Source organism: Protopterus annectens, chromosome 2.part1 (genome assembly GCF_019279795.1).
Source record: "Protopterus annectens isolate FY-2018-M chromosome 2.part1, PAN1.0, whole genome shotgun sequence".
Taxonomy (NCBI): Eukaryota; Metazoa; Chordata; order Ceratodontiformes; family Protopteridae; genus Protopterus; species Protopterus annectens.
The window spans coordinates 1,251,388,780-1,251,407,197 of record NC_056729.1 but is presented as its reverse complement, the minus strand read 5'-3'; the positions used below and the strand labels follow the sequence as shown (position 1 = coordinate 1,251,407,197).

The following is an 18,418-nucleotide window of genomic DNA, read 5'->3' as shown; positions in this document are numbered from 1 at the left end:
ACTCCACCACCAGCTTTTCTTATGTATATTACTTCCATACCTGGCTCCACAATCAGTTCTCTATATGTAGATTTCCTTATGTAATTTACTTCCATATCTAGCACAACTACATATCTGCTCTAGTCTTCACAGATGCTACTTTGAAACTGCCATTCTTCAGCTCTACCTATTTCCGCCTTCTTCCTGTGGTGTTGGAGCCATGAGCATTTCCTTGACCTGCTCCCATGCTCTCACTCCAACCAATTTCCAAGTCCTCAATCTAGCCTCATTCTCTGACCACTGAGTGCGGCTGATTGTAGTCACTGGGTGGTTTATGCTTGCAGCCAATTGCTTCACTAAGTATGACAATGATGCTGCAATCTCTGATTTCATCCAGATGCCCATTTTTTACTAAGAGGAAGCTTACCACAGTTGCATGCTGTCCACTCCTGCATGTGATCTTGTGACTCTCTCTCTTACTAAACCATGAGTTGGTCATCCTTAAGCTATTTGATAAAAGTTAAGAATGCTGCAGCCATGTGTGCCCAAAAAAAAAAAAATTCCTCATATCCCGTTCTGTTACAATATGAGCAATAAAGTCCCACATTGTCAAAACCAATGATTTTTGTCCCACTTTATCAAGGAGGTCTTGCAACTGCTGCTTGAATGTCCCTCTTTTCCTCACCATCACAGTCGTGTTGTTGAGATTAAGCAGAGATCATGAAGGCTAACCTATATCTACAATGGAGTCTAACTGCCGTGAACCAGTTACTGACTCTGATTACATCTATCTCAATCTGTCCTCCTATAGGTAGACTACTGATCCCAGTTCAGGACATTTTGCTGTGCTTCCCTTCCACCTTATCCCCTGGATACAAAGGCATACACTTCCAAGTCTCATCCATTCAATGAACCTACATGCAATGCAATAATCCTCAGTTCATTTTTGACAACAGGATTGGGTTTACATTTAGGTTCTGTTCAAAAGAACTATCTCAGGTAACCCTTTCTCACCAAATGGACACTGATCTACCAGTAGCTTACTTACCCAAGACTGCTAGGTTTTATGGAGTCATACTAACAGTGGGCACACACATCCCTCCCACTGTTAACATCCTTGGCATAGGTCACAGTTAAGTCAAGTCCTCAACCCACTAAGCACCAACAAATATCCATGCCCCTTTGGCAACATTATTCCAAATCATCTAGAAACATTTCTTTTTTTCCTCTTAAACTGCCAACTGGCTAACATTGACTGGGCACGCAGTCTGTGGTCCAAGTTCTCATTTGGACAGGATACTGCAAACCACATTTCTTGTCTAATGCAGTTGGTTTACATGACTCTTCACCCTACAGACACCAAACCTAGACTCTGTGCTTCTGTCCACACCACCATTCATTTCTGGGTGCATTCTGCTGGCAAACCCTTTGAATTCCAATAGGAAGTCTGGGTTTGTATCCACAAACTTATATTCCTGAGGTAGAAACATCCAGCTTTTTTGAGAAAGTGGGAGGAACCCCACAATGACACAGGAAAAACATACAAATTCCAGACAGACAGTGACCAGACTTCAGGATCGAATGCAGGGAGTGAGATGAAGACCTTAGCAACTGTATTATCATTATGTTACGCACACGTACACAAATATACACACACAAACACACACAGTCATACATGCCACATTATATGTGCATTTTATATACACAGAACAAAAGAGCAGCTAGAATTGCAAGATCCAAAAAGTTTAATTGAACCCTTTCATTCACACCACATAACCTTCAGGAGAGTACATCCTTACAATACAATCATTTAAATACAATAACGTAAAGGGTGTGGCTGCTAGCTACTTTTTTTAATAGGTTTGACAGCCAGCTGCTCATTAAGCCCAGGAAACATCTGCATACAACTGAATTTGCCAAAATAATTCCCTATACAGTAAAGTATTTTCCAGACACCATCCCTACAATCTTTTAAAACCTTCTCCAAAATAAAAAAGTAAATGTCTTATAAGCATTCTGTTATGGACAGGGGCTTTAAGTGCATTATTTTGATCACAACCCTTAGTGGAATTATAATGCTCATAAAGTCTCAAGTTTGCAATGCGAGTCTTATTGATGAGCCAGTACAAGTATACATTACACACACACACACACACACACACACACACACACACACACACACGTATGTATAGTTACATACACAGTTTGGGTCAAAGCATCTCAAGATTAAAAACATTATGGCCTCCATACAGACAGCTTTGAAAAACAAACCCACTATGTTAGCCAATAAACAATCTACCCTTTTAAATGCATCTCAAAAAATGCACAGCTTAGAGAAATGACAAAAGCATTCAATAAAGAAGGTGTTCATTAAATGTCTTATATACACAAATGTTCTATTTCTTTTATAAATACTAGCAGTTTTCAAGCCTGTTTTTACTGATCATATGCAATGGTTATAGCAAGATTCAGCAAGCCGCATTTCAGCAGAAACCTATTTCCACAAAAATAACAGTATGTAATGTAAAGCCCTGAATAAAGATGGGATAAAGCCCTCCACAACCCCCACATAGGGTATTTTGCCCCCTGTGCACCCTTACTTAATTTAACTTACTCTAATGTTGAACAACCTCAGTGTAGATTATCCAGCACTGCAGAAACAGCCCTTCGCTGAACCAAAAAATGTGTTAACACTTAGCATTTCCTACTCCCTTTTCAGAATTAGAATTACCCTTCTTTTTAGTTTTTTCTTGTCTGCAAGAATGATTACGTTTAGGCAGTACTATTTCCATTTCTACAAACCGACTGCAATCTAAAACAGAAATGCAACACAAAAAGATAAAAAAAAAAACTGAACAATCATTTATTTTGCAATACAGCATCACAGGATCAATTTTAACTTAAATTAGTTTATAGTATACTATGGCAGCCAATAGTAATCCTAGAGAGAAAGCTATTTTCTATGATATTTGCTGTACCTAAAAACAAAATATCTACTGAAGAACTGCTGACAAAGTATAAACTGTGCATGCTTTAACAGCATGACGGGGTGCAGCAAGCAATTGCTTAGTCCATGGAAAAATTAGTGAAGAAATCCTTGGCATTCTCAAATTGTGAGTGTATTAAAAAAAATAAGATCTACCCTGTGTAGTACTTTGATACCTTAGGCTACAGATCCCTCTACCTGAGATTTTAGTTAAAAAAAAACTGTATAGACAGCAACTCACCATATCTTTCCTTTCCATAAATCATTCCAACCAATAGTGCAGACAATCCTGTAAACTGGAAAAAAATGAATACATTATTTACAAATACCAAATAAACTTGTACCATCAGCTACTTGTGGCCAATATACAAAAAAAAAAAAAAAGAATCTAAATTTTAACAGACTTAGCTAAATAACTAAGATTTGGTTAAGAGTAAAACTGCCCCTTCATGCACAATCCTATGAAGTCTCCACCAGCCAACTAAAAGCTGTTTCACAAGATTGGAACCAGTACCACAATACGGCAAATTATGGTCAGGTCACTGATCATAACTAATTTATCAATTTGTTTGAGAAATGGATTCAAAAAATTCACCCTGCAAGCTTCATTACAGAAGTAAATGTTATGATTGTATTGCAAGATCACATTAGCAAATAGCTACATGGTGATTTAGCCGCCCTGATGTGCTAAAACTAAAAATAGGGAAAAGTGTGAAGGAGTGCAAAATGTTTAACAGCCATGGAAACGAACACACTCAGAGCTGCAATACAGACAGCCTGCAGAAGCAAAGTGCATCGCCGATCGGCAAACCGCTTTAAAAACTTAAGATAATTTGAGGTGCTACATTTTTTGTTTGTGGTAGTGTTAAACATATTGCAGCTTTCACGCAGCTATAATGCTTCTAATTTTGTTTGGTGTTGACTGCTGTATATTCTGCAGTGTGAGATCCAATCATAACTGTCAATTGCTTATAACAGGTTGTGTGTAAAAGGTATATAACAAAGTTAGTTATGTACTTTTATGACCTCAAAAGACACAAAATTTCTGCTTATTTCAGAAGGTAATCAGCACGTTCTATGTACTACAAATCATAATCTTGCATTACTATTAAAACAAGGGAAGGTATTTTTGCTAAAGTGAAGCCTGCTTTATTAAAATACATACCAATACAACAAAATGCTTTCTTTACTTTTTCATACAACTGCTACCCTGCTCATTTAATTCACAAAACTTGAAATCTCTGTTTTCAGAGTACAACAGGCATATTTTTAGGTGAAATCAATGGTTTAGACTGCCTTTCAGACAAGCTTGTTGAGCAAATTACGTATTTAACCTAGTCAAACCAACAATAAATGATTCTGGAAGTACCTCAATAAATCAGGTCAGGGTGTCACTAGAAGTAGTCCATCAGTGCTCTAAACAATATGGCTATAAGGATATGGACTTGGGCCTTTACTTTAACATTCTATGCAGAATGTGGATCATACTGGCAAATGTTTATTTAAGTATTATGAGATTGGCAGGCTGGAGATGCAGACACTTTCTTGGCCTTGTATGCACAAAAGTAGTTAGAGATCTCTACCCTTGATAGGGAGTCCATGCTAGCAACCTGGATTTCATACCTTCCAAAATCATAGCAGTATTTTTTGGCAGCAAATCAAGTCCCCTTATACTTTTAATCTAAAAGTTCTGTGTAACGTTTTAGAATTCAAATACCTCTGTTGAATTTTCCATTACATCTTTTCTGAAAATGTGCACTGTCCATGAGGGCTAACCCAGTCAACAAAATAAAAATAAATAAATTAGAATCTTAAATTTGCTGTGTATGCGGCCTCAGTCATTCCTCATGATTTCCTGCCAAAACTACATTCATTTTTGCCCCTTTTTATGATAAGTGCATTCCCAATCTTTTCCAAAACTATTTCTCACACCTAAAAGCAGCCTGGCACTGTACTACTAGGAGGAATAATTTGTTTCTATAATACTGATCAACAGTGCGCATTTCATGTTCATACGGTAGCCAAACATTGACCAACTATAGCAGCCTCAATGCTGTAGAAGAAAATGTTTTACTTACAGCTCAGGCATCCTAAATTCAATCAGCAAAATGATAGTCTGCTGAAGCAGGCAGAGAAAAGCAGATGTGCCCATCTCTTGGGGGGGGTTACAGTTGGCCAAGAACTGCAATGATCCCTCACTGGCGGGGAGATGGAAACAAATGTATATTGAAGGTGGCCCTTCAGCTCAACAAGTTGCCACTGGATGGCACCCGTCACTGGAGTGGAACAAAGGAAGTGTGCACTCACATGTGGAAGAAATAGTGGATTCCCCCAGAGATTCAGGTCAAACATCACCTCACCCATGGAAGGAATTAGGGTAATAAATCAGTATGCAAGCAAGAACCAAACCATCCACATCTGCCAGAATGACAACTAACCCCTACACACATTTTTCACTCGCATACAGAGGATGGAATATATCCATGAACTGTTTTGTCAGGACTTGAATATACAACAATTTCATCAATTGAAATGTGCTAACGTCCTAGGCCATTTTCTTAAGTCAATGTATACAGCAAGAGTTATTCAGCACGTTACAGCATATTTAGGTACAAACAGTTGCTATTATCATTGTAACTATTTGAGTGTAACAGTATTAGTGTAACTCCTAAAATTCTATTGCAATCTCCTTGCTCTGGTCGATTCAGTATTAAGACAAGAAATACTGAAACTATGATAACAGAATAATAGAGACCCAAACCATGTATCTGTCCAAGATACATCAGCACCACATGCATGACAATAGTCCAGGGAGGAACAAGATACCTACTCTTCCACTTGAAACAGTAAAGACTTCCTGACACATTCATTTACTACCACATCAGCCAAGAGGTACTGTGACACTGAGTAGTCTAAACCAGAAGCAATGTCCTGAGTGAGGCTAGGTGGCACCCAAGGGGAGGTAGACTTCAATGTTATGCAACAAGATGGCCTTCCGTACTGCTAGGGACGAGAGTCAAACCACATTGTTCCTGGTCACCAAGGGCCAAAGAGGGCAAGACTTGGCCCTACTTCTCTAAATTTTGTGATGAAGTACAAAATTGAAGGAAATGGAAGAAAAACAGGAAGATTTCCTGCCACAAGAGGGGAAAGATATCCTCCACTAACTACCTTATGCACTAAATAAGGTGGAGAGAGACTGCATCCTCCCTGACAAAGAGGTTCATCTTCAGGGCACCCACACCCTGACATGGCAATAGTTCTGAATTATCAACAAAAGGAGAGAATAGAAGTGTCTCACAGTCCATCAGCATGTTTATATCTCCTGGAAGAGACTGAAAGGAAGATGCTCCTGTCTATGGTCCACTGACAGACTCGCATTCTCTCTCAATGAAGAAGGGGATATGATATCATGAACTACTCTGCTTGTTCAGGTATCACAAGGCAGACTGGTTGTCAAATAAACAGGATGAAACTCCAGATTCTATTTGTTCTCCAAACAATTAATGCATTGAGGACTGACTGCATCTCCAAATGGTTTATGAACAGCCCTCTTTTTCAGTGGAAACCATAATAAGTAGTGACAAAACCCAACTAGCCATATTACCCAAACAGCAAAAAGTACAGTTCAGTACACTTACCATAAATGGAGACGTTCGTGTATTCACTGTTGCAGTCATCACATTTGGGTTCACTGTTGCAGTCATCACATATGGGTTATCTGCCTGCAGGTAGCCCTCAGCTGGCCTGAATACCAGAGTCTTGGGATTTCTGCGTCGGATGCTGTCACTTCTTCCATGACGTCAGGGGTATAAAACATGCAGCCGGTGTCATTACATCAGTTTTTCTTGCCCCAGATGTCAGGTGACCCCAAAATATGAAGCAATTATATGGTGTGGAACACCCACAGCAAAAAGCAAATACACATAGTATAAGATATGCCAAACCAAAAAGGACACCTGAAAGCAAAGACAATCAGGGGGCTGGAGGGAGGGCAGCCAGGACTGCAACAGTGAATACACTCTAACATCTATATTTATGGTAAGTGTACACAATTGTACTATGTTCTTCGTGTTTCACTGTTGCAGTCATCACATTTGGGTTGAGTCCCAAAGCTAAGGAAGGGTGAAGGTAGATTAAGAAGCATTAGGCCTGGCAATCAGGGCCTGTAAGACTGCTGTGGCAAATCCAGCTTGGATTTAGAAAAGATGGCAAGTGATAATAGGTTCATAGGTAGGTACTAGGCTATCGGCCCAAGGGCCTACGTAAGCCTAGCCAGCAAGGTTCCATAGCTTATGCCACCCAAGAAAGTTATTTTCCTGTGCCACTGTCCAGCAGAGACACAGAAGTGATCCCCGGGGTTTATTTCCTATTTCCCATCCACTCATCAAGATTTTTCTTGAAGGGTGCTAATGAAGAACTTTGACATAGATGGGTAGCTTGTTCCAGAGTATAGGAGGTCTCTGGGACAGGAATATATCCCTCCAGTGTATCCTGTTTATTGTGGTGACAAGGTTTAGGTCCCTAGAGCGTATAGCTCGGAGGGATTGTTATTTCTTTAGGTGTAGCATGTCCAACAGCTCTGGGTTTGACGTAGCTTTATATGTTAGGCAGAGATCACCTCGGAGTAGGCGATATGCTACGGAGTAAAGCTGGAGCTTTTTGAGGCGGTCAGTGTAGGGCATTTGTTTGAAGCCAGTAATCCTCTTTGTGAGGTACTTCTGTGGCCTTTCCAGCTGCTGCAGATGTCTTGTGAAGTACATTCCAAAAGGGGCGTTGTACTCTATAATGGGTCTAATGAGTGACGAGTAGATGGGAACAATGACCTCTTTTTTTCCTGGATGAGAACCCTTTTATGATGAGGTGTGCCATGTAGAAGGACTTCCTGACTACTGTGGCGATGTGACTATCAAAGGAGAGACTACTGTCCACCTGGGTCCCAAGGTCTCTTATCACGCATTTGGTTTTAAGTAGATTGCTGCCTATGTGGTAGTTCATGGGTACAGAGTTTTTACTAAAGGGGATGACACTGCACTTTTTGGCATTTTGCTTGAGGCCATGGCTATGACACCAGGCATCTGTCTCAGTGAGGCCCTTCTATAGGATGTCCACATCATTTGGGGACTTGACTATGGCTCCTAGTTTCCAGTCATCTGTAAACTTCGTTAGCCAGAGGCCTTCTGTGTTAGCCTGTACTTCAGAGAAGTAGATACCAAACAGGAGAGGTCCCAGGACTGAACCCTGTGGTACTCCACTTGTCACTGCTTTGAGGTCAGATTTGGAGTCTGCAACTTTTACAGTGTGGGTTCTGTCAGAGAGCCAGTTGGCAACCCATCTTGTGACGTAGGGATTTATACCTAGTTTAGTGAGTTTAGCTATAATTCCAGAATGGGGGATGGTGTTGAAAGCCTTGGCGAGGTCAAGATAGGCTGTGTGAACCACCTTACCCTCATCCACGGCTTTGGTGACTGCCTCAAAGAAGTCGATCAGGTTCAGGAGGCATGATCTGCCTTTCACAAACCTGAACTGGGTGGGATCCAGAGTTTGGAGGTTACCAGTGTCTTTGTTTAGGAGTTCCATGATGATACGTTTCATGGCCTTGCAGAACCAGGCTCGTCAGGCTAATAGGTCGATAGTTCCCGGGATCAGTGGTGGCTCCGCTTATGTGGAGTGGGATAACTGTTGCTGTGCGCCAGTCAATGGGCACAAAGCCTGATGCGAGGCTATTACTGAACATGGTGCTTAACTGGGGAGCCAGTTCCCGGGATCAGTGGTGGCTCCCCTTTTGTGGAGTGGGATAACTGTTGCTGTGCGCCAGTCAGTGGGCACAAAGCCTGATGCGAGGCTATTACTGAACATGGTGCTTAACTGGGGAGCCAGTTCGTTCTGAAGTTCTTCTAAAACGCAGCCTGGGATGTTGTCCGGTCTCATGGATGCTGTGTTTTTGGTTTTAGAGAGTGCAGCTTTTTACCTGCGTAGTTGTGATTACAGGGACTCTGCATTCTTCCTGTATAGATATGGGCCCTTTAGGGGGTGAGAGGGGGGTAAAGTTAACACTGAACCTATCTGCCAGGATGTTAGCAATATCAGTTGGTTCTGTAACTTTCGTGCCTTTGTTCTGTAATTCAGAGCAGATCTGGGTGTTGCCATCTAGATTCTTGACATAGCTATAGAATGCTTTGTGGTTGTCCTTGGACTTAGTGGCAATTTTGTTTTTGCTTGGTGAATGTGTGTACCGAGCTCCAGGTTGCAGCTTCCAGGATGTTCCTGGTAGGGACTCCTCTGAGAAATGCAGCAGAGGTAGATGTAGCCCTACTGGAATGTGTTCTTCTCTCCTGTGGGGGTAGGTTTTCCATGGTGCTTGTAGCAGAAATGGATGCAGTGTGCTATCCATTTAGATATGGTTTGCTTTGAAATGGCCTTCCTCTCTGCCCCTGCAGCAAAGCTGACTAGCAGCTGGTCAGATTTTCTGAGAGGCTTAGTCCTGACCAAACAGAATCTAAGCTGTCTGTGCACATCTAGAGAATGCAGTATCATTTCCCCTTTATTTTGAGGATTAGGCAAAAAAGTAGGCAAATGAATGGACTGGTTTACAGCCACACTAGACACCACCTTGGGCATAAAAGATGGGTTAGTCCTGAGGGAAACCCTGTCCGCATGAAAGATAATGAAGGGTTCCACTGCCATAAGGGCCTGCAGTTCAGACATTCTTCTTGCTGAAGTGGATGGCTAGAAGTAAAGCTGTTTTTCACGAGAGGAATTTCAACTCTGCTGTAGCAGCTGGTTCAGGGGGGGGGGGGTGTAAGTTTTTCCAATACAAAGTTAAGGTCCCAGGCTGGGGTAGGAGCTCTCCTGGGAGGTCTTAAATTTTTGGCCCCTCTAAGGAACTGTTTTACCAGAGGATGAGAGAAGAGGGGTGGCTCAGTATTATAATGAGCTGAGATGGTAGAGGCATGAATCTTAATTGAAGAGTAGGATAGGCCCTTGTGGAGCACTTCTCTTAAGTAATCTAGTATATGAGGTAAGCTGGGCACAGTTGTGGCCATCCCTTGAGACTGGCTCCAGGAACAGTATCTTTTCCACTTTTCTGAATAGGATTTTCTAGTACTAGACCTCCTTGCCTCAAGAATGACATCCAGCACCTGCTTACTGAGGGCTGCTAGAGATAAGATCAGGGGGATTAACCAGGCTGCAAGGTTCAGGGTCCGAAGCGGAGGGTGCAGAATTTGGCCCCCCTGCTGGGACAGCAGGGAAGGGGTCTGAGGCAGGTGCCAAGGTTGTAGCACTGTCAGACTGTGCAAAAGAGGATACCAGTGCTGGTGTGGCCAGACTGGTGTAATCAGGATTGTTCTTGGCTTGCCCAGTTTGATCTTTAGTAGAACCTTTGAGAGGAGAGGCATAGACTGAGAGGCTTTCCCAGAAAAAGAACAGGGCATCCACCTTCCAAGCTTGGCTGTGGGGAGTTCTGTTGCAGTATTTGTTCAATTGATAGTTCTGAGGGGAAGCAAACAGGTCCACCTCTGGTGTCCCCCATCTGTTCCCAAAAAGTTTTAATATTTTGGGTTCCAGTTTCCATTCGTGTGGGTCCATGAGATTTCTACTTAAGTCGTCTGCCAGTGAATTAGTTTGCCTGACAGGAATTGAGCTTGTAGGTGCACTTGGTTGCTCAAGGCTGTGTTCCCCAGAGCCATGGCTAGTCTGTAGAGTGGGTAGGAATGTGTTCCCCCCTGCTTGTTTATGTAGCACATAACTGTGGTGTTGTCTGTTTTTACCAGTAGTTGTTGTGGAAGAATAAGGCCTTTGCAGGCTGTCAGAGCATTCTGTACAGCTAAGATTTCTTTCTGATTAATATGCAGGTACATCTGCTTTGGGTTCCATTTGCCCTGAATGCACTGCTCTGCCATGTGAGCCCCCCATGCATACTCTGATGCATCTATTAGGGTTTGGGCAGCAGGGGGTAGAGTGAAAGAGAGTCCCTTGTTGTGGTTGCAGGCCTCTGCCCACCAAAGGAACTCTGCCCTTAGACACAGAATGATAGCAATTATTGTTTCCAGGTCTTGAGAATGTTGACACCATAGACTTTTTAGATACCAACGAGGTTTCCTCATATGCAGTCTTGTATATGGAATTAACAGAATGCAACAGGCCATGAACACCCAAAGCTTGCAGTATTTTCCTTGCAGATAGCTGGGATTTTGTGGCCAGTAGGTTGAATTAAGTTGCCAAATAAATTTGTTTCTCTGGAGTAAGGAATGCCATCTGGGAAGCTGTGTTCAAGTTTGCTCCCAGGAATACAATCTGTTGGCAGGGTACTAGGTGTGATTTCTTTTCGTTGATGGTGTACCCCAGTGAAGTTAGAAGTCTCTTTACAAATGCCAGGTGCTGTAGTAGCAAGTCCTGACTTTCCACCTGAATCAGGCAATCGTCCAAGTATGGGTAAATCTGAAAACTTATCTGTCTGCAAAAAGCAGTGGCTGGAGCTAGGCACTTTGTGAATACCGTGGGTGCAGGGAAGCAAAGGTATTTCCTGCAAGATTCCCTTATGGGGATAAGCAGGTAATCTTCTTTTAAGTCTGGGGTTGCCAGCCAGGCATCCTTGGCTAGCATAGGAAGCAGCTGTTGGAAAGTTAGCATTTTGAATTTTGGAACCACCAGAAAGGTGTTGAGAATCGAAAAAAATCCAGGATAGGACGCCAGGAGTTTTCTTTTCTAGGAACCAGGTAAAGTCTTGAATAAAAGCCTTGTCCCCTTTGTTCTGCTGGGACAGGATGAATAGCCTTGATGCTGAGGAGAGAAAGTACTTGCTTTTGGGCCACCGCCCACTGGTTTGGGGGGAGGTCTGGCCATCCACTTATGGTTGGGAGTGAGTGGAAGTGGAATCTGTATCCTAGAGAAACTGTTTACAACCCATTTGTCTTGGGTAATGTATTCCGAGTTTTTTGCATGCAGGACGAGTTTTCCTCCTAAAGGTGCAAGTATATGAGCAAGGCTTGGGGGAGTTAAGGATAACTCATTGTGCAAGTTTACCATAGGGGGGTAGCTTACTACTCCCTGTTTTGGATGTGGGAGCACTCCACTGCTTAGATCTGTGCATAACCAGAGACTGAAGTCTTGGGGGCCTGCTACCCCTGGGTTTGGACTGATGAGGCCTGGAAGGTACTGGAAAGGACCAGTACTTTGAAGGCCAATGCCTACTGAATCTAGGTGGCTGTACTTGTAAGAAATCGTAAACAGTTTGCATAGATTTAGCTTTCTACCCCATCCTTTTGAGAACTACTTCTGCTTTATTGCCAAATAGGCGCTCTTGGTTTAAGGGTGCATCCAGTAATTTTGCTTTGACATGATCTGGCAAGTTTTGTTCCTTAAGCCAAGCATGCCTTCTAAGAACAGACCCAGTGACAGCAGCCCTACAAGATGCTTCTAAAGCATCAAAACCACATTGTAAAGTATGTTTACCAACTTGGTCAGCAGAATGCATTAACTCTTGTAAATATTTGTGTTCTGCACAGTCAGGAATCAACATAATTTACTGTTTAATTAGCCCCATAATATGCTGCTGATACTTTTTATGAAACTGGCAATTTAAAGCCCTAATGGCCAGAGTAGCAAAGGTGTATACCTTCTTTCCCCATCTGTCTAAAGCCCTAGAATCCCTGTCAGAAGGAGTAGGATTCTTGGCAGTAGTAGCCTTAGTGCCTTTTGGTCCTTGGGAAATGGTCTCTGGATCCGAAGTAGGATTCTTGAAAAGGAATTTGTGAGAGTCAGGTACTCTATAGTACCTGTCAGGTTTCCTGGGAGTTGGAGGCAAAGTATCCGGGGTAAGTCTGGATTCCAAGAAGACATCATCTACAATCTCCAGAACAGGAGGGATAGCTAGAGGCCTGTGCTGAGGCAGGTTTAAAAATTCCCCGAGTCTCTTTTTGGACTGAGAGTAGTCCTGGCTTTCCAAGTGGAAATACTCCCTAAGGGTATGCAAGGTTTCACCAAAGGAAAAATCTTCTGGAGGGGAAGCAGTGGGAATGGAATGCTCTGCATTAGAATCCTCATAGGTAGACAAGGGTATGTCCTGGTAGTCAGAAGGAACAGAGATATCAGATTCCTGATCAGAAGGAAAATTAATTCTAGGTCTCTGAGGGGGAAGGCTGGCTTCCCCTAATTAAGGTAATAAGGTCTTCAGCCATTCTAATCATTTGTTTTTGAGGCCTGTGGGCATGAGAATGCGCTTTGGTCATCAGTTTCCTGGGCATAGTGCGAACTTTAGGCCTGAGAAATTCAGTATTTTTGGCTTGAAATGAAGTAGTCGGTTTAATATGGAAATCGGTAGGCCTGAATACACCCTCAGAAGCCGCTGCGGACCCATCCAAGGTAGAGACATCCACAGGTTCCACAGTCGAAGAAGCATCTCATGGCATACCAGAGTCCAAATGGGTGTCAGTAGAGGGCTGCGAATCTGTAGAAGTGGGTATCGGGGGCTGCAAAAGCGCCTCAGTGAGTACCGGCAAACTGGCAACTAGCTTAACGGTAGCGTCGTCGGCAGTTTTGGACCTATGCTATCTGTCTCTGTATTTATCCTTACATTTTTTCAGAAGATCGGTAATCGGATGGCTTACAGACGCCATTTCAGAGTACGGAGATCGAGAGCGAAAGTATTTAGCTACAAAAATAGCCCAACGACGGATAGTTCAGGCATTGAACAAGGCACAAAACCAACAGCGAGGGACATCGTGGTCTGAGCCTAAACAGGTGACGCAGTAAGAATGAAAATCTCTATGAGGTATTTGCTTTCCACTGGCAAGACAATTATTAATTTTTTTCTGACATCGGTTAGAGCCAGAAAAAAGGATCCCCAAAGGGGTACTTATCTTTTAGAAGACTTCAGGTCTGAAACTCAAAAACAAAAATTTCAGGAGTCGGCCGACCAGCACTTGCAAACTGCTTCTGCTTCGGGCACTGCACGGCAAGAAAGACTGATGTAATGGTGTCGGCTGCATGTTTTATACCTACGATGACCTAACGTCATGGAAGAAGCGACAGCATCCGATGCAGAAATCCCAAGACTCTGGTATTCAGGCTGGCTGAGGGCTACCTGCAGGCAGATAACCCAAATGTGATGACTGCAACAGTGAAACACGAAGAACATCATACTTAGTAAGCATACTCGGTGACTATGGCTGCAGAAAGACCCTCAGTGAAAGTGATTGTACATGCCCACACTTTTAAGGGTCTAGCAGCAGAGATCTGAAACCTGCAAATTAGTAGGCAGGTGGTGACTGTAGCCTCTGACAACTTTACAGTCCATTACAACGCCCTCATCCTCAGGCATGCAAAAGGAACTGTGGAGATAACAGCCACCAACAAACCCAGAAGACAGTGGAGGGTCTAAGTCAGCACAGTCTACTACATCCTTACCCATGCTGCCAAGGACATTACCTTCTGAATCCTCCCCACAGGCTGTAAGGATCAACTTGCCAAATTTGGAGCAGATAAAAGCCAATCGGTGAAATGGAAACAGAATTTCATCTCGGGGGAAAAAAAATCACTGAATGCTACCAAAGATGTTCCCATACCAGAGACACTATCAAAAGTCTCTCAACTTAGCAAACAGGAGCTAGTAAAACAACCTAGGGAGCACATGAAATTCCTTCTTCCACAAGGTCTTCATGGAATCATGGTAAACAAAAAAAAAATGGCACAAGAAGTACAGACAAAAGACAAACACGAAAACACGACAGCATTCTGTTCCAAAGAGGGATCCACTCATGGAAAACTAAAGAAACCTTCTGTGGGATCCTCAATGATATGCTAAAAAGAAGTCCATCATGTCCAAGGGAAACACTTCAGGCCCCTGCCTCAGCAAGGGAATCAATTCTCTAGAAATCACCATCTGGAATTTGGTCAACTAACACATTTAGCTTACGAGAACCATCTTCAGTCTTTAAGGAAGCTTCTAGTTCTCATGGAGCTGGCCTGGTCTAGAATAAGCTGTGGGACCTGAGGGAGTGGAATCACAGATGCTTCCCACTTAGCCGAGGGCCTGCTACCTCTTCCTAATGTTAATAAAGCCTTGAAAAAGCTAGTCAAAAGGGGCATCCCCCAGAATATGGCACTGTGAATGGACCGCCACAGTTGTTCCTTAAGAGAACATTTGAGTTTGTTATAGCCTGAAATGAGATGGATACTACATACAGAATGCAAACAGAAAACAAGCTCATGTGACCTATGAACTTCCAAGATGGCTGCACACTGAGTAACATTAAATCTATCTATCCCAGTGTGAAAACAAACTCAACAGACAAGCCCAGTAGACTTTTGTGTTTATGGGTAAATTTCAGTAACTGGCTAATAAGTGTACTGCCTGGATGCCAACAAAAAAATACACAGCACATGGGAAAAAATCAGTTACAAAAAGTGGGGAAGAAACACTAACTGGGGAAAGTTCTGCAAGAAGCAATGCAACCTCCAGACATGACTTCCACTAACCTACAGGAAGATATAAGGCAACTGCACACATATCTGGTTAAAATAAAAAAACACTGGAGTATATCAACAAACTCAAAAGGTTGGAAAAAACGGAATAAGCTTCATCAGGTGATAAAGCTACAAAAATCAGAGGTAAAATGAAGACAAGGCTGATTGATAGATATGGATCAATGTGGTTTTGTGGTGGGGAGGCAAACATTTGATAACATTAACAGAACACCGATGATCCAGAGGGAAGCAGAATGTAAGAAAATGCCATTGCTGTTGGTGGGTCTTGATGCAGAGAAAGCATTTGACAGACTTAGCTGGGACTTTTATGAGCAGGGCAATGGAAGCATTTGCATTTCCTGAAAAAAATATAAGGTTGATTAGGAGGATATACAAGGAGGTGAAAATGAATGTGGGTGGGGTCCTCTCTGATAATTTATTTGCATTATATTTAGAACGACTGGCAAAGAAAATAAGGGACTTAGAAATTCAAGGATATAACTGGTATGGTAGTCAAGAAAAGCTGGCTCTGTTTGCAGATATTTTATACCTGACAAAACCACAAAGAGACATTACAGTGTTGTTGAACATTTTGAGACAGTTTCAAATCTTTTTAGGATACAAAAGTAATGAAGCTAAAACAAAGGCAATAGTGGTAAATTATGTACCCACACATGGATTGGTTCAGCAATATCCATATTCATGGAAATGATAAAATGACATATTTAGGAGTATGGATTAAAAATGATAACACAAAGCCTTTTTCAGTTATGTCAGGAACCTCCATGGCAAAGCCCAGGTTTGTTCCGAATTAGTTCTTAATGGTACCACTTACACTGATCCTGTTGACTTAGCCAACCTGCTAGCAGACAGGTTCAGCGCAAACTTCACCACCCTGTCCCCCCCAGGCCCATTTGACATCCCAGATACTTCTCCCGCACCTCACAACTCGGTAGATCAAGTGTCAAAGGCAAAGAACACAACTTCCATGGAATTTGACAGTATCCCAGGCTGTAATCTGCACCATCTCCAGCAAGGACTAGCCTTGCCACTCAGCACTCTGTTCAACCATAGCCTAAGTACAGGCTTCATTCCAGCAGAGTGGATAACTGCCATTGTCATCCTTTGCACAAAGGTGGTGCCACTATTGACCCAGGAAACTATTGCCCCATTAGCTTAACAAGTCTGATCTGTAAGGCCATGAAGCATATTATGGACCTCATAAACAAGGACATAGGCAATCTCCAAGCACTTGACCCCACCCATTTTGGATTAGTCAAGGGCAGATCTTGTCTGTTGAACTGGTTGACTTTTTTGAGAATGACTTTTTTTGACCGTCACCAAGGCACTGGATGACAGAAAGTCAGTACATACAGCTTACCTTGACTTGGCCAAAGCCTTTGACACAATCCCCCAATTGGGCGTTATCGAAAAGCTAACACAACTTGGCATAAATCCCTCTCTCATCAGATGCGTGGCCAACTGGCTCACTGATATGACCCACAAGGTCAAAATAGGTGCCTCTACCTCCAACAGCAGACCTGTCACTAGTAGTGTTCCCCAGGGATCTGTCCTGGGACCCCTACCTTTTGGCATCTACTTCTCAGAGGTCCAAACAAAGAGAAAAGGCCTGCGGCTGACCAGGTTTCCAGACAACTGTAAGTGGGGTGCTGTCATTAACTCCCCAAATGATGTTAACATACTACAACAGGGTCTCACAGCAACAAATGACTGGTGCCAAAGTCATGGCCTTAAGTTAAATGCAAAAAAAATGTATTATCATACCATTCGGCAAAAACACGACCCCTACCGATTACCACATCGACAGCAACCTCTAAGCACACAACCTGTGGTGACAGACCTGGGTACACATGTTGACAGCAATCTCACATTCGACCATCATGTAGCGGCAGTTGTCAGAAAAGCCTTTTACTTGGTTCATCTCCTAAGTTAAGGGACTGCATCCAGAAAAAAGAAGGTTATTACCTCGGTGTACACCTCCCTCATTAAGCCAATAATTGAGTACAATTGGTATGTACCTCTCCAAACACCTGCACCAACTGGAAAGGCCACAGAAATACCTCACAAAGAGAATCCATGGCCTCCAACACCTGTCCTATGTGGACAGGCTCAAATCACTATCACTCTACTCAGTATCGTACAGATTGCTCAGAGGTTATCTGTGTCTTGCCTACAAGGCAATCTCCAACCCTGCTCTACTAGAGATGTTCGATATCCGTAAGTCTAACTCCTCACGCATTACCTGATTAAAAGGCCTAAATCTAATATGTGACATTAGCAAAACCTGCTGGAGAGACAAGTTTGTCTCCCAAGGATGCCCAGTCTCTGGAACAGACTCTCCATACATGTCAAAAAAGTACGTCGCTGACCCTCTTGAAGCGCAACCTTGATGAATGGATGGCAAACCACAAATTTGTCCCAAGGGTACTACCTGTGTCCCTCATTGACAGGGGCGACAGGTGCTAATTGAGGTTTCTTTTTTTGGGGATAAACTATTGGCTAGGCTTGTAAGGGCCCCAGGACCATTAGCCTAGTAATCTCCTATGATTCTGGTGTGACAGCTAAGGCTATGTGGGAAGAGACTAAACAAAAGATAATACAAAAACTAAGAAAATGGAAACTTTATTATATGGACATGGATAGTAAGATACAAGCAGTTAAAATGGTTTTAGTCCCATTAGTCTTATACACAGGTCAGGCATATTTTTATCAACCAGAGAAGAAGTTATGGATAGCAATTACTAAACAGCAGAAGGACTTTATCTGAGAGGGGAAGATGGCAAAAGTCAAGTGGGATAAACTGATTCTTCCAATACAACAAGGTGGACTGGGATTACCAGATTTGAAGGGATATTTCAGAGCTACACAGTTACGGCTCCTACACATAGCAGAAGCAGAAAACTATAACTCCAAGTGGAAATGGATGACAAAAGCGGGGGGGGGGGGGGCTCAAGAAACAAGGAA

General features: G+C 42.7%; 1 protein-coding gene across 3 annotated transcripts in view; it reads right to left on the bottom strand.

Moving 5' to 3' along the window:
- The window catches only part of CCM2 (CCM2 scaffold protein), a 984,305-nt gene that overhangs the window by 886,295 nt on the left and 79,592 nt on the right, over positions 1-18,418 (bottom strand). For all 3 annotated transcript variants that reach the window (XM_044062782.1, XM_044062785.1, XM_044062784.1), the window contains exon 2: positions 3,207-3,261. In XM_044062782.1, coding sequence (XP_043918717.1) covers positions 3,207-3,224 — 18 coding nt within the window. In that variant the 5' untranslated portion in view covers positions 3,225-3,261. The remainder of the gene's footprint in view (positions 1-3,206; positions 3,262-18,418) is intronic.